Below are 16054 nucleotides of genomic sequence, written 5' to 3'. Positions count from 1 at the left end.
GTGTAATGCTAGTGTATTTGAGAGTAAGTACTCACCCTACAACCTCTACAGCAAAGGCCATTGCTGCACATGGCATCATGGGTCAGGGTGCACTTCTTACAGCAGGCTCCTCCACTCCGCGCACACTCCTGCAACCAGACGACACGCTCTTGTAGCAACACACAATACTAAATGCAGAGGCTAAAGGCGTCTTCATGCTTCCCATTCAAAACAGTTCGGAACAGTTTGTGCATATATTATGATGACCTTTTTTTTTTTTGTCTTCGGCAATGGTTTTTCAGGCTGTTCGTGGACACAAGAAAATGATGAATTTCGGTAACAGAAGTCTACGCCCCTTTGTTGGTCATTGGTCAACAGTAGGGATTCTTTAATGAAGTGTTTGTTGCAATTCTACGATAGTCGACTTGGTTTCATGCACATTTTTTCACTTGAGATATACTGCACCAAACACCTTAGTTCGTACCTTAGTTGGTAAAATTGCACGACTAAGATCTCCTCAGAAAAACTACAAAATTAATGACAGATTTCTTAAGTTATCTTCGATTATTTCTGACTATTTTGAGGAAGTGTATACTGGCTTAGGCATCTCAAAAAAGAAACAGTACTATTGCTGCTTTTTTCTTGTTTTCCAAGCGAAAGTGTTATTTTTGTATTTTTCTCCTCCCCAATTTCGAACTTGTCTCATCGCTGCAACTCCCTGACGGGCTCGTGAGGCGAAGGTCGAGTCATGCGTCCTCCGAAAAATGACCCGCCTCTTAACACCCACCCGCTTAACCCCGAAGCCAGCCGCACCAATGTGTCGGAGGAAACACTGTTCACCTGACGACCTAAGTCAGCCTGCAGGCGAGAGGCCCAAGCGAAGGTCTTTTAAGGGAGTACGCGAGCACACTCGTTCGGTTCGCCTAACCGATTTCGTCTAGGCACCACCCGAACCGAAGCATTCAGAAGCCCTTAAGGGGTTTACTGTAGGACTCACCACATGGGATCCACAGTCACACTCCTCCCCCACCTCCACAAAGCCATTGCCACACTCTGGAGAGTCCAGCAGCTACAAGGAACACAACAGGGGGACAGGAGTCAACACGAGAAACAAAAACAATGCCTTTGTTTGAATGTTTTCTGGCTTTCTCAGAATGTATCTTCCTCCACCACCACCTTCCCTGCACCATTTCCAACCAACCGCAGCCAGAGCTCACCTTGCTGGGCTTATTGAAGAGGCAGCTGCCCCCACCCTGCTGGAGAAAGCGAAGGTACTCATCCACACTGCAGCGTGAGAACTTCCTGGGAAGATAGTAGCCGGTGTCCTCCATGATGCAGCCCAGCCATGGGTCGGGACACCTGCAGTCCCCTATAGGGCCAGAGAATCAAGGACATGTCACATGATGGGGGACAAGACCAGGGTCTTCTTACTTGCTGTTACACTCTTTGCGACAACTGTTGATGTAAAAAGGGCTTAATAACTGACATTTGATTGAATTTGAAAAGAAGCTGCTATGCTGTTTACATTGCGCCCCGTTGCGCTTGCGTCCTGTTTTCTGTGACAGTGTGTACAGAAGTTGGATGAAGTGGATGACTGCAGGTCTTACCAGCCGTAGGGCGCTCCTTGTTCCACATCATGCCAATGTTCTGCCCCAGGCTCTGACACAACGTGATGGCCATGGGACCCACGTTGCCGTACTAAAACACACACACACGCAAGACAAGTGAGAAAACGCACACACAAGCAGTATATTTAGCTTCTTCCAAACAGGCGGTTTCACTCGGCCACGCCTCAGGAGTCTTGTACTCTGAATTGGAATAGCCATGCCCTAATAGGCTTCTTTTGTGGAGTTGGGTGAGTCAATGACTGTACAAACAAAAAAGGCCTTACCTCGTTGACTCCTCCTCCCCGCGTGAGGGAACAGATACCCCCGATGTAGGCTGTGCCACTGCGGCTGCTCTGGAAGGTCCTCCCCCTACAGGACACACAGGGATTAACAGGAGCTGTCATCAAGTTTTAATGTACGGTGCACAAGTACAGTGAAATGCCTTTGCCAGCTCTAAACCCAACAGCGCAGTAATAAATAGCAATGTAGTACTAAAAATAACATAAGGTAGATAACAAATAAGAAGAACATAAGTAACAATCTATATACAGGATCAGTCCCAATACCATATTTACAATGTGCAGGGATACTGTATAGGTGTCCATGCCACGTGTACTAAGGCGGGTGTAATAACATCAGTGGTGGAAAAAGTACTCAATTGTCATACTTGAGTAAAAGTAAAGATGCCTTAACAGAAAATGACTCAAGTAAAAGTTACCCAGTAAAATACTACTTGAGTAGTGTCCTGTTAAATGTAACCAGTACTTTTGTGTGTCAGGGAAAATGTAAGGAGTAAAAAGTACATTATTTTCTTCAGGAATAAAAGTAAAAGTTGTCAAAAATATAAATAGTAAAGTAAAGTACAGATACCCCAAAACACTACTTAAGTAGTACTTAAAAGTATTTTTACTTAAGTACTTTACACCACTAAATAACATGCTTATAACAGTCGCTTTGTACATTCCCCCTGTCCACTCACGTCAGGCAGTATCAAGCACCGAATGAAATAGAAGTCTAGAATGGACAGTGGTATTCCGGCAATATGACTATTGTGTGTATTCTATTGTGTCTGTATGGTTTCAAGTGTTATGAGGGGAGAACCCACGAGAAGAGGTGTGTGGCATCGCTGCGCTCCTTGATGCTCTCCTTCCTGTACTTCATGAAGTCCCTCAGGGTCAGCAAGGGGTCATTGCCCACGGACACCATGTTCTGGGATGACCACGTCTCCATGGCAACCAGCACGATCCGCGTGTTGAGCTGGTCCTTGTAAATCTGAGGTCAAAGAGTCACGATGACAATGAGCAACTAAGTAAACCATAGCCAGAACAACTATTCATGTAATCTTGGCACCCAGAACTAAATCAGCTACTCGGTTTTGGTCAACATTTGAATGTTAAGGCTGCCACGAGAGATTACTACACATGATTTACTTCACTAACACTATGATGTAATGAACAGTAGCTCATTTGAAAGAAGTTTCCCAAGTACACAATTTGAACTGATTATGATGTATATTAGATAGATGATCAACACAACTGATATAAACCTGATGATCAATACGGACAGTAACATCTTAGAGTAAACAAGGAAACACAAAAATGGAAAAGTGGATATGGAATGTATGTATGCGTGTGTGTGTGTGTGTGTGTGTGTGTGTGTGTGTGTGTGTGTGTTAGCGGTTGACACAGGAGCGCCATTTCTTTCCTGTACTGTCCTGATCCAGCAACAATTCTATAACCCTGACATGTCCTCCTAAAAAAAGTCAGTTTAAAATGATTCCTGTAATGCCCGTTCCTGTGAGGACTGTCGATCCTGTCCCAAACTTGACATTAGGATTTCATTCCCGTTCCTGAGGAAGTCCTGCAGAACCTGCATGAACCCGAGGTAATGTGAACCTCTAGTGTGTGTGTCTGCATGTGTGCAGAGGCAGACGGCTCTTACCGCGTCTGCCATATTGACGACCGCTTTGGCAAAGTTCCTCGTCTGCGACGACGACCGACGCAGCTGCACAAACTACAGCACAGGGCAGAGGAAAGGACCAAGAGCAGAGGGTGGGTGGGGAGGAGAGAAACAGAGATATCCACATTGACCAATTACAATAAATAAACAACCAAAACCTCAAATATTTGATTACGTAGGACAGTGATCCTTATTCCTGCTCTTGGATAGTGTCGTGGAAATATTGAATCAAATATTTATCAGATACCAGAGCTTGTGAATTCAAATAGACTTTATTACAAAAAGTAGCAAAGCCGAGCAAATCCATGGAGGAACTGAATCTCCGTTCTTAGTACTTTGCTTTTATACAGTCTTACCCTTACATAACATCGTCAACCCCCTTCTATGTAAGTAATTGATACCTTCTAGCCTTGGCCACCATAATCTTGCGGCCTTTCTTATTGGCACAGACATTAGGGCATACAGTTGAAGTCGGAAGTTTACATACACCGTAGCAAAATACATTTAAACTCAGTTTTTCACAATTCCTGACATTTAATCCTAGGAAACATTGCCTGTCTTAGGCCAGTTAGGATCACCACTGATTTTAAGAATGTGAAAATGTCAGAATAATAGTGGAGAGAATTATTTATTTCAGCTTTTATTTTTTCATCACATTCCCAGTGGGTCAGAAGTTTACATACACTCAATTAGTATTTGGTAGCATTGTCTTTAAATTGTTTAACTTGGGTCAAACGTTTCAGGTAGCCTTCCACAAGTTTCCCACAATAAGTTGGGTGAATTTTGGCCCATTCCTCCTGACAGAGCTGGTGTAACTGAGTCTGGTTTGTAGGCCTCCTTGCTCGCACACGCTTTTTCAGTTCTGCCCACACATTTTCTATAGTATTGAGGTCAGGGCTTTGTGATGGCCACTCCAATACCGTGACTTTGTTGTCCATAAGCCATTTTGCCACAACTTTGGAAGTAGTCATTGTCCATTTGGAAGACCCATTTGCGACCAAGCTTTAACTTCCTGACTGATGTTTTGAGATGTTGCTTCAATATATCCACATACTTTTCCTCCCTCATGATGCCATCTACTTAATGGAGTGCACCAGTCCCTTCTGCAGCAAAGCACCCCCACAACATGATGCTGCCACCCCCGTGCTTCACAGTTGGGATGATGTTCTTCGGCTTGCAAGCCTCCCCCTTTTTCCTCCAAACATAACGATGGTCATTATGGACAAACAGTTCTATTTTTGTTTCATCAGACCAGTGGACATTTCTCAGTTGCAAACCATAGTCTGGCTTTTTTATGGCGGTTTTGGAGCAGTGGCTTCTTCCTTGCTAAGTGGCCTTTCAGGTTATGTCGATATAGGACTCGTTTTACTGTGGATATAGATACTTTTGTACCTGTTTCCGTTAGTATCTTCACAAGGTCCTTTGCTGTTGTTCTGGGATTGATTTGCACTTTTCGCACCAAAGTACGTTCATCTCTAGGAGACAGAACGCGTCTCCTTCCTGAGCGATATGACAGCTGTGTGGTCCCATGGTGTTTATACTTCCATACTATTGTTTGTACAGATGAACGTGGTACTTTCAGGCATTTGGAAATTGCTCCCAAGGATGAACCAGACTTGGGAGAGCTACAATTTTTTTTTCTGAGGTCTTGGCTGATTTTTTCCCCATGATGTCAAGCAAAGAGGCACTGAGTTTGAAGGTAGGCGTTGAAATACATCCACAGGTACACCTCCAATTGACTCAAATGATGTCAATTAGCCTATCAGAAGCTTCTAATGCCATGACATAATTTTCTGGATTTTTCCAAGTTGTTTAAAGGCACAGTCAGCTTAGTGTATGTAAACTTCTGACCCACTGGAATTGTGTTACTGTGAATTATAAGTGAAATAATCTGTCTGTAAACAATTGTTGGAAAAATGACTTGTGTCATGCACAAAGTAGATGTTCTAACTGACTTGCCAAAACTATAGTTTGTTAACAAGAAATTTGTGGAGTGGTTGAAAAACTAGTTTTAATGATTCCAACCTAAGTGGATGTAAACTTCCGACTTCAACTGTAGATTCTATTGGAGGCGTGACACACAGACATGCACCCTCCTACTGCAGGTCTAATAGTGCCTATAACTGATTAGCTAATGTTCCTGTTGTTGTCTATGTACGATGCACCCATGAGCATGTCCAGTAATCTTCAGAAGATCCGATATGGCCCAGACCAGTCACATCTTGTTGGTTTACCTCGCCTCATCCACACGGATTCTGCTTACGTTCTGTTTTTTACATGTCTAAATGATTAACTCGATGTTGATCCATCTTTGTACACTCACATGGGCTCAGCCTTCATTCTGCTAACACGTCTAATATTGAATTTATATCGATTCTTCTTTCTACTTCAAAGAGAACAGTATAGGTACTGAAAATCACCAGATGACTGGAAATTCTCTAACAATAGCCGCTACAGGTTTTTTGCTCAACAGTGAAACACCTGATTCAGATCATCATTAGTTGAATCAGGTGTGATAAAAATAAAAATAAACTACAGTAGTGCTGCTCTCCAGGAGCTGGTGATCACTGATGTAGGGCATGTCAGTGCACTCTCTGACAACATGAACCAAGTAAGTTGTGGCCATTCGATGAACTGTCCGATTTCCAATAAATTCGAATGATGTACATTGCCTTCAGAAAGTATTCACATCCCCCTTGACTTTTTCCACATTTTGCTGTGTTACAAAGTGGGATTAAAATTGATTTCATTATTTAAAAAAAATGTCAATGATATACCCACACAATACTGTGTCAAAGTGGAAGAAACATACTAACATTTGTAAAAATGTATGGAAAATAAAACACCCTGAGTCAGTTGGCAGCAATTACGCTGTGAGTCTTTCTGGGTAAGTCTCTAAGAGATTTCCACACATGGATTGTGCAACATTTGCCCATTACTCTTTTCACCATTTTTCAAGCTCTGTCAAATTGGTTGTTGATCATTACTAGACAACCATTTTCAGGTTTTGCCATAGATTTTAAAGCAGATTTTAGTCAAAACTGTAACCAGGCCACTCAGAAACATTCACTGTTTTCTTGGTAAGCAACTCCAGTGTAGATTTGGTCTTGTTTTTAAGGTTTGCTGTCCTGCTGAAAGGTCAATTCTTCTCCCAGTGTTTGGTGAAAAGCAGACAACCAGGTTTTCCGCTAGGATTTCTCCCGTGCTTAGCTCCATTCCGTTCATTTCTTTAATCCTGAAAATCGCCCCAGTACTTAACGATTAGCATCCCATAACATGATGCAGCCACCAATATGCTTGAAAATATGGAGAGTGGTACTCAGTAATGTGTTGTATTGGATTTGCCCAAACTATAACACTTTTTATTCAGGCCAAAAAGTGAATTGCTTTGTAATTTGTTTTTGCAGTATTACTTTAGTGCCTTGTTGCAAACAGAATGCATGTTTGAGTATTTTTATACTGTACAGGCTTCCAGCTTTTCACTATGTCACTTAGGATAGTACTGTGAAGTAACTACAAAGTTGATCCATCCTCAATTTTCTCCTATCACAGCCACTAAACTCTGTAACTGTTTTAAAGTCACCATTGGCCTCATGGTGAAATCCCTGAGCGGTTTCCTTCCTCTCCGGCAACTGAGTTAGAAAGGACGCATGTATCTTTGTAGTGACTGGGTGTATTGATACACCATCCAAAGTGTAATTAATAACTTCACCATGCTCAAAGTGATATTCAATGTCTGTTTTTTGTTTTTTTACCCACCTATCAAAAAATCATGTTAAACACTATTATTGCACACGAGTGAGTCTATGCAAGTTATTCTGTGACTTTTTACTCCTGATCTTATTTAGAATTACCATAAGAAAGGGGTTGAATACTTATTGACTCAAAACATTTCAGCTTTAAAAAAAATACATAATTTCACTTTAGCATTATGGGGTATTGTTTGTAGATCAGTGAAACAATCTCAATTTAATCCATTTTAAATTCAGTCTGGTGTGAATACATTCTGAAGGTACTCTTTATGCCTAGCCCACAGTTCATTCTGAAAGTATTCAGACCCTTTATTCACATTTTGTTACGTTACAGCCTTATTCTAAAATGTATTCGATTGTTTTTCCCCCCCTTCATCAATCTACACACAATACCATATAATGACAAAACAAAATCTGTTTTTTAGATTTATGCAAATGTATAATACATTTTAAAAAATTGAAGTATTACATTTACATAAGTATTCAAACCCTTTACTCATACTTTTTGAAGCACCTTTGGCAGCGATTACAGCCTCGAGTCTTCTTGAATATGACACTTTAAGCTTGGCACACCTGTATTTGGGGAGTTCCTCCCATTCTTCTCTGCAGATCGTCTCAAGCTCTGTCATGTTGGAGGGGGAGCGTCACTGCACAGCTATTTTCAGGTCTCTCCAGAGATGTTCGATCGGGTTCAAGTCCGTGCTCTGGCTGGGTCATTCAAGGACATTGATTTCTCAGTTTGGCTGGGTGGCCAGCTCTAGGAAGAGTCTTGGTGGTTCCAAACTTCTTCCATTTAAGAATGATGGACGCCACTGTGTTCTTGGGGACCTTCAATGCTGCAGAAATGTTTTGGTACCTTTACCCAGATCTGTCAATTTAATTTACCACAGGTGGACTCCAATCAACTTGTAGAAACATCAAGGATGATCAATGGAAACAGGATGCACCTGAGCTCAATTTCAAATCTCATAGCAAAGGGTCTGAATACTTATGTAAATTAGGTATTTCTATTTTTTACTTTTTATACATTTGCTAACATTTCTAAAAACCTGTTATTGCTTTGTCATTATGGGGTATTGTGTGTAGATTGATGAGGATTTTTTTCAGTTTTTTTTATCCATAAGGCTGTAACGTAACAAAATGTGGAAAAAGGTCAAGGGGTCTGAATACTTTCCAAAGGCACTGTATGTCGACGTGAACGTACCAGGTCGTGATCGTTCACCACCATCAGCTCGATGTACTTGGTCTCGGTCTGGACTGTGCGTTGACCTCGTCTGACCTGTAGGGGAAGGGGGGGGGGGTGCAAGAGAAAGCGCTGCTTCACTTCAGTCTGGTACAACTTCAATGGCACCCTATACACCCTATACACCCTGGGGCCCGGTTTCCCAATAGCGATGGAACTTAGGCATATGAGTGTTTTAACGAAGAATCTTTCCTACAACGGCTGAAGATGTAAAACACCACGCAGAGAGAACCTTCTTCTAGTGCGTTGTCGGAGCATGTGTCGATACTGATAGGATCGAAAAAAGGGAAGCGCTGCTCTAGGATCAGCTTTCTCCATTCAAAACTTACCTTAATACTATAATTATTTCACAACACTGACGAAAGATCAGCTTCTAGAGAGATATTACCACCTATGATATAACCAACAATTTGGGACATCATTGCGCACGTTAGACTACACGTCATGAAATATATTGAGACACATTACAGACAGTAGCCTCCAAGTAGCTAAATAGAACAAATCAAACCAACGTTTATTTGTCACGTGCGCCGAATACAACAGGTGTAGTAGACCTTACAGTGAAATGCTTACTTACAGGCTCTAACCAATAATGCGAAAAACGTTTTTAAATGTCCCGTTGGTAGGATATTTGTGATCGTACCTCGTCTAATTTATTGTCCAATGACTGCACGTTGGCGAGTAATATTGACGTAACAACAGCCTTCCTACTCGCCTTCTGCGGGTCCTGACGAGGCATCCGGCTCGTCGTCCTCTGTACCTGCGTCGCTTCCTCTTGCGAATAACTGGGATGTCGGCCCTGCCGGGTGTTTGTGGAATATCATGTGAGTCTAGCTTGTTGTTGAAAAAATCTTCCTCTAATCCGAGGTGAGTGATCGCTGTCCTGATATCCAGATGCTCTGTTCTGCCGTAAGATACGGTTGCAGAAACATTATGTACAAAATAAGTTACAAATAATCTTACATGTATTTCAATATGATCGAAATAGGCCTATAGCCTACCGTATTTATATTTAATTGCAGTCACCGTGGTTTTTATTTGAAACATCTTGTTATACGTCACTTGTTTGTTATCAACTGCAAAGACAATGGCAACTTTGTATTTCAATCAATCAAGTTTATTTTATATAGCCCTTCGTACATCAGCTAATATCTCGAAGTGCTGTACAGAAACCCAGCCTAAAACCCCAAACAGCAAGCAATGCAGGTGTAGAAGCACGGTGACTAGGAAAAACTCCCTAGAAAGGCCAAAACCTAAGAAGAAACCTAGAGAGGAACCAGGCTATGAGGGGTGGCCAGTTCTCTTCTGGCTGTGCCGGATGGAGATTATAACAGAACATGGCCAAGATGTTCAAAATGTTCATAAATGACAAGCATGGTCAAATAATAATCAGGAATAAATGTCAGTTGGCTTTTCATAGCCGATAATTAAGAGTTGAAAACAGCAGGTCTGGGACAGGTAGGGGTTCCATAACCACAGGCAGAACAGTTGAATCTGGGACAGCAGCAAGGCCAGGTGGACTGGGGATTTGTTTGTAGTCAACGTCGTTCTGAAGTCGTCGGCGGTCACAGAGCGAGACTGATAATCCAAGCGATCTTCTCGGTGTGAAGTGACACGGGAGGGCAAAACAGCATCTAACGACGCACGTAGCTGTTCTACGAGTGGTCTGAGGCCGGCGTTAGATCATGAGTGTTTCCAAGTGCAACGTTAATTAACAAGATGGTCTCGGGAAATAGCTCGGGGTTTAACGATGCTCCTACGAAGCTTCTAAAGATGGACCTAGCCTTAACATTCTTTTTCGGAAACCGGGCCCGGGTCAAAAGTAGTGCACTGTATATGGAATAAAGTACAATTTCAGATGCAACCTTATTCACCTCAGTTGAGAACACATACCCTACTAACCATATTGGAATGTACTGCAGCTACTGCAGCCCAAGTTTTTGTCCTTGAGAAGGGCAGCAACACTTTGATTTCAGCCTCGATTTACCTGCTATTAAATCGCTGTGTCTGAAAGTGATATAACGGTGGCTGGCTCTGGTTACTCGGGGGCATTCTACTCTTGCTACACATCAGCCAATACGCAAGGGATATTTGTGAGCACATAACGATAACAAATTGATTGTGTTCCGCGTGAGATTAAATGTGTTGCATTGTAAAACATTGACTTTGTTGTGCCATTGTGTCGTGTTACATTATTGGCTTGTACTCAGTTTTTGTTAGTGTCTCTGCAAGCAGTGTGTATTTGGCAACACTGTGCGGCAACTGTAGCTTTGTGTGTGTGGCAACAGTGGGTGTTTACAGGTGTGTGTGTGTATATGTGTTCGCACATGCATGAGTGTATGTGTGTGACAGCTTATCAGGACATCAGCTCCTCACCTGTCTCTTTGAACGGCTCAACCCTTCCTCTGTGAAGATGGGCTCCTCCGGCTCTGACAAGATACCATCATCATCACCACCACCAGCAGGGTCACTGTCATTTTCAGACTTCCCTTCAGTGTCACTGCGGTTCAATGAGCAACCTGTGAAGGAGGGGAAAAGGAGAAAGGGAGGGGGCAAATGGGTAGGAGTGCGGAAGGGGAGAGAGAAGAGGATGAGAGGAGAGAGAACAGGGTAGGAGGGAGAAGAGGGTAGGAGGGAGAACAGTGTAGGAGGGAGAAGAGGTGATATGATGAGTGCACACCCATCAGTCCCTTCTGTCAGTGAAGCCATGTCCATTTTTGTCAAATGATCCACAGAGGAAATCAATATCCTGCAGACAGTGTGGTGGAGCGAGGCCATATGAAGACCAAGGAGAGGACAAGGAGGGCAGCCAGCAAGCAGGAGATGGGGAGAGAGAGAGAGAGAAAAAGATGGGCATGTACTGTGTCCCCGTCGAGAGGAAAGGTGAGTGAAGCAGGGGAGCTCATGGAAGAGCAAAAACTAACACAGACGGAAAAAACAGAATATTTTAAGGCTTTAGAACTGGAGACAAGAGGAAAGGAGGAGGCGAGGAGAAAACTCAAATTTAGACTATTGAGATGCACCCCAAAAAGACATTGGCAAAGGTAGGTGATGACGGACACAGAGGAGAGATGGGTTAGTTAAAGGTCAGCTAAAGATTTTACCTGGACATTGTAGTGACAGTAGCAGGTCCAGGTCAGGCATTCGATACACCACGTGATCATTCTGCTTCTACAGTAGTACACACAGAGCCGCAACAGAGTTAGAACCAATGAGTTGTAAATACAGAAAAAGTTAGTACCCACCATTCTTATGACATATTGGTTGACGATGATTAAGTGCTATAACTGTTATTGACTGATCACCCCCCCTTTTGCCACCCTGTCCAGCACTCGGGACTGCCGAGTGCTGAAGCGCGTAAAAATAGTCTGTCTTCAGTTACGACACTCACTACCAAGTTCCAAACTGCCTCTGGAAGCAACGTCAGCACAAGAATTGTTCGTCGGGAGCTTCATGAAATGGGTTTCCATGTCCGAGCAGCCGGACACAAGCCTAGGATCACCATGCACAATGTTAAGTGTCGGTTGGATTGGTGTAAAGCTCGTCGCCATTGGACTCTGGAGCAGTGAAAAAGCCTTCTCTCACGCTTCACCATCTGGCAGTCCGAGAGACGAATCTGGGTTTGGCCGATGCCAGGAGAATGCTACCTGACCCAATGCATAGTGCCAACTGTAAAGTTTGGTGGAGGAGGAATAATGGTCTGGGGCTGATTGTCATGGTTCGGGCTAGGCCTCTTAGTTCCAGTGAAGAGAAAAATGTTCACGCAAAAGCATACAATGCCATGCTAGACGATTCTGTGCTTCCGACTTTGTGGCAACAGTTTAGGGAAGCCCCTTTCTTGTTTCAGCATGACAATGCCCCCGTGCACCAAGCGAGGTCCATACAGAAATGGTTTGTCGAGATCGAAGAAGAACTTGACTGGCCCTGACCTCAACCCCATCGAACACCTTTGGGATGAATTGGAACGCCGACTGCAAGCCAGGCCTAATCGCCCAACATCAGACCTCACTAATGCTCTTGTGGCTGAATGGAAGTCCCCGCAGCAATATCTAGTGGAAAGCCTTCCCAGAAGAGTGGAGGCTGATATAGCAGCAAAGGGTGGACCAACTCCATATTAAATGGCCATGATTTTGGAATGAAACGTTCGACGAGCAGGTGTCCACATACTTTCGGTCACATAGCGTATACGTAATAAAGAAAGCAAAGCGCTATAATGCATAATTGATCCATTGCTGGGCTTTCAGGATGGCATCATCGAGCATTTCAGGGCTGCATGGAGAGTCAAACTTGAGCAGAGGAGCTGAATACTTTATGAAAATGACCCATCTGGGGGAAAGGGGAGGCCATCCGATATTCAGGAGGGAGAGGCCACATCGATCTATCGTTCCAGTCCATGTAATGGAGCTGTGTACCGTACCTCGATTGCCTGTCGCCCTAATGGAATAGCCTTCAGCCTCTTCTATCCTACCCCTCGCTTTTCTCTCCTTTTCTTCCACACTCACTTTTCCTCTCTCCTCCCACTCTATTTCGCAGCCAAAACTGATCTCTCAAAAGGAGAGGTCCACAAAGTAGAGGAGTATGGGACAAAGCCATAATATCACGTTGGTTGACATATTATATCATCCTATACTGGTGCTGCTTGCCTCTGACATCCAAGGCTGGGAGTGAACGTATTTCCCCCCACTACTCACGTTTGAGCTAAATAGAATGGCTGGGATGAACTATACACAGTGCATAATCATGTTAGAGCCAAGTGTGTGGCTTATTTGTCTACAGACATCAAGGATGGTGTCCTCTGTGGGGTTTCTAATGTATGGCTGGGACCAGAACCTTATACTGTTCGGGTATATATAAAATGGCTTTGGCTTGGATGGCAAACAGGGGGTTATAGTTCATCCTGAACAGAAGGAGGAGACAGATGGGACAGAGGTTAAAGCGATAGATTCAAAGACCGCCAACGAGTCAGCACTGAACGGTCTTGGAGATTTACGGGAAGAAATAAAAGAAAAATAGATTCAGCTGTCAATTCCATCAAGCCCACATTGTGTCATTCGCTTTTACACAGCAACTCGTTTTCTCCCCATGGACAAACAAAATCAGAACTTTTTGGGGGGGGGGGGGGGGGTAGTTGAAAAGTCCACTAGCACTTCCAAACTTACTATACGCTTCCAGATTTCAGGATAAAAAGTGCGTGTGCAGGCAGTAGCTTGTAAAGGACGACACTGCACCAACATTGCTATGGTGCATTTTATTGAATTCCAGTCTTAGTATAGTTAATTAGTTCTCTCTCTCTCACACACACCATGGGACTGTGTATCAACTCAATACTTTTCGCACTGCACAACACAGATGGAGTATCGCTGTCTGTGCTGCCAGTGAGTGAGAGAGGGAGAGATAAAGAGGTAAACAACGGAGAGGGAAAGAGAGTTGAAAGAGTCCGATGCAGAGAGAGAGAGGAGGAACAGACTGTCTCTACTGAGCAGTACGCTGGAGCCACTTTCGAGACGAATCCACCAGCAACTCCCCATTTTACATCTAAGGGTATCCAACCCTACATCCTCTTCCCTTATTCATACTCACCTCCCCACTGGTATTGAGAACAGGCTCGATCCCGTAGGAGAAGTTCCCATCCGAAAACATCCCACTGGAGATAGACAGAAAGCAAGAGTGAGGCTAGTAGAGTTAGTAGTAACAAATGGGATCTCTGGTAGGGTTGAGACAAACAGTGAGGCATGGAATGGGCAGAGAGTGGGCATAGACTCGACTCACCGTAATCCATGGCAGGTAGAGAGAGCAACCCACGAGCCTCGTACCCCCCTCAGTCGCCCGTGGTAGTAACAGTGTTCCCCTCCCTGTAAAAACACACACACCCAGTCACTCAGTATTAATTCTACTTTGCCCTCCCAAGTTAAATAAAGAAAGGCACAAGTCGATGAAATAGAGTCAGCTAACCAATGACGAAAATGCAATCAACACCCCTGATTAAGTGTGCAGCAACACCCCCCAAGAGTGGGTCTGAATGAGCTGCTTGGTCAACAAAGCTGTATCAGTAACTGCTATAAATCAGAGGAGAGAACCTACACCTACAGTGGCTAATGATGCGTGAAGGACAGCAGAGACTATATTTCATCACCAGACATGTGTGGTTGAGAATCAGATGTGTGTGTATTAGACTAGGAAGACATCCGTGTCTGTCTGTGCGTGTGTTTGTGTGTGTGTCACTCAGTCAGTGTAACGAGCACCAATAAGTTATGCACCACTGTCATCTGAGCCCACTGTCGTCTCACACGCTAAACAACAGAAGAAAAGCTGTGTTCAAGTGAAGCGAACTATAACTATTTAGACCGTTCAAGCAACAACCTTCGGGCTCGTGTTTATTTCCCGCTTGGTCAAACCTTACTCCAACCGTATCCAACCAGACAGACCAACGCTGCGTCTCAATAGACTACAGTGGCCTCCTCTGCTCTTTCCTTAATCTGCACTGGTCTGAAACACACAAGCAACATGGCCGATCCCTTTCCAGCAACATGCATCCGTCCAGTTCTTTTTCCAGAATGAAGGCAAGATTGTGTATGAGCTAGCCATAATGACCCTTAGTGTAGCTTAGCTTAATTTCTCTCCTGTCGTGGTTCAGCGTGCCAGCTAGCCATAATAAACCTTAGCTTAGCTTAATTTCTCTCCTGTATTGGTTAAGCGTGCGAGCTAGCCATAATGAACCTTAGCTTAGCTTAATTTCTCTCCTGTAGTGGTTAAGCGTGCGAGCTAGCTATAATGAACCTTAGCTTAGCTTAATTTCTCTCCTGTAGCGGTTTAGCGTGCGAGCAGTAAAAACCTGAAGCATTCAGTGGGGGCTTCCACTCACCACCAAATATGGCGATGAGATGAAGTTCTGCGTGTGTGCGTGCGGCCATAGGGAGAAGATGGAGCAAGATGAAACTGGGCCAACATTCCGCAAATTTTCTCATAGATGAAACACTTGATCTTAATACAGTTCTGTTCCCAAAACTAAAATCTGTTATGAACAGAGCGCACTAAGTTGTGTAGATTTGACCCTTTGCCAAAGTTTTTAAAAACGGGATTGGTTGGAGGAGCGCAAATGGCAGTTAAGAGTTCTTGGCTTGCACATTCAGCACTTCAGAGAGTAGGCGTTCACTAACAGAAATGAGCAAATGCATGATAAATTGCACCAATAGGATCACGTTAGCTCTTGCTTGGCTCTGCCCATGTCGTTCCTTGTCCTGCCAACTGTGCTTCTATGGTTTCCACTGTAAAAAGGCCCATTTGTCCCATCTTGGCTTAGTTAAAAGTATCATTGGTAGCGGTTTAGCATGAGCTAGCCATAATAAACTCTAGCTTAGCGTTAGCTTAATTTCTCCTGTGTCTTTAGTGGGTGAGACCCTGGGGCCATTCATACCAATTAGAAAGGAAGCCAAGTCAGAGCACTTAGCACGGGACTGAGATAAATAAATAAATAAATAAATAAAAGGGCAGGATTACAAGGATAAGTGGAGGAA

General features: G+C 43.6%; 1 protein-coding gene across 3 annotated transcripts in view; it reads right to left on the bottom strand.

Moving 5' to 3' along the window:
* The window catches only part of adam11 (ADAM metallopeptidase domain 11), a 49489-nt gene that overhangs the window by 15831 nt on the left and 17604 nt on the right, over positions 1-16054 (bottom strand). For all 3 annotated transcript variants that reach the window (XM_055923003.1, XM_055922985.1, XM_055922994.1), the window contains 12 exons: positions 14310-14392; positions 14121-14184; positions 11645-11711; positions 10917-11059; positions 8502-8576; positions 3528-3599; positions 2692-2858; positions 1871-1955; positions 1587-1677; positions 1197-1348; positions 977-1048; positions 36-128 (listed from right to left, as the gene is read on the bottom strand). In XM_055923003.1, coding sequence (XP_055778978.1) covers positions 36-128; positions 977-1048; positions 1197-1348; positions 1587-1677; positions 1871-1955; positions 2692-2858; positions 3528-3599; positions 8502-8576; positions 10917-11059; positions 11645-11711; positions 14121-14184; positions 14310-14392 — 1164 coding nt within the window. The remainder of the gene's footprint in view (positions 1-35; positions 129-976; positions 1049-1196; positions 1349-1586; positions 1678-1870; positions 1956-2691; positions 2859-3527; positions 3600-8501; positions 8577-10916; positions 11060-11644; positions 11712-14120; positions 14185-14309; positions 14393-16054) is intronic.

Source organism: Salvelinus fontinalis, chromosome 1 (assembly GCF_029448725.1).
Source record: "Salvelinus fontinalis isolate EN_2023a chromosome 1, ASM2944872v1, whole genome shotgun sequence".
Lineage (NCBI taxonomy): Eukaryota > Metazoa > Chordata > Actinopteri > Salmoniformes > Salmonidae > Salvelinus > Salvelinus fontinalis.
The sequence above is the reverse complement of the archived record's forward strand: the minus strand, read 5'-3'. Positions and strand labels throughout refer to the sequence as shown.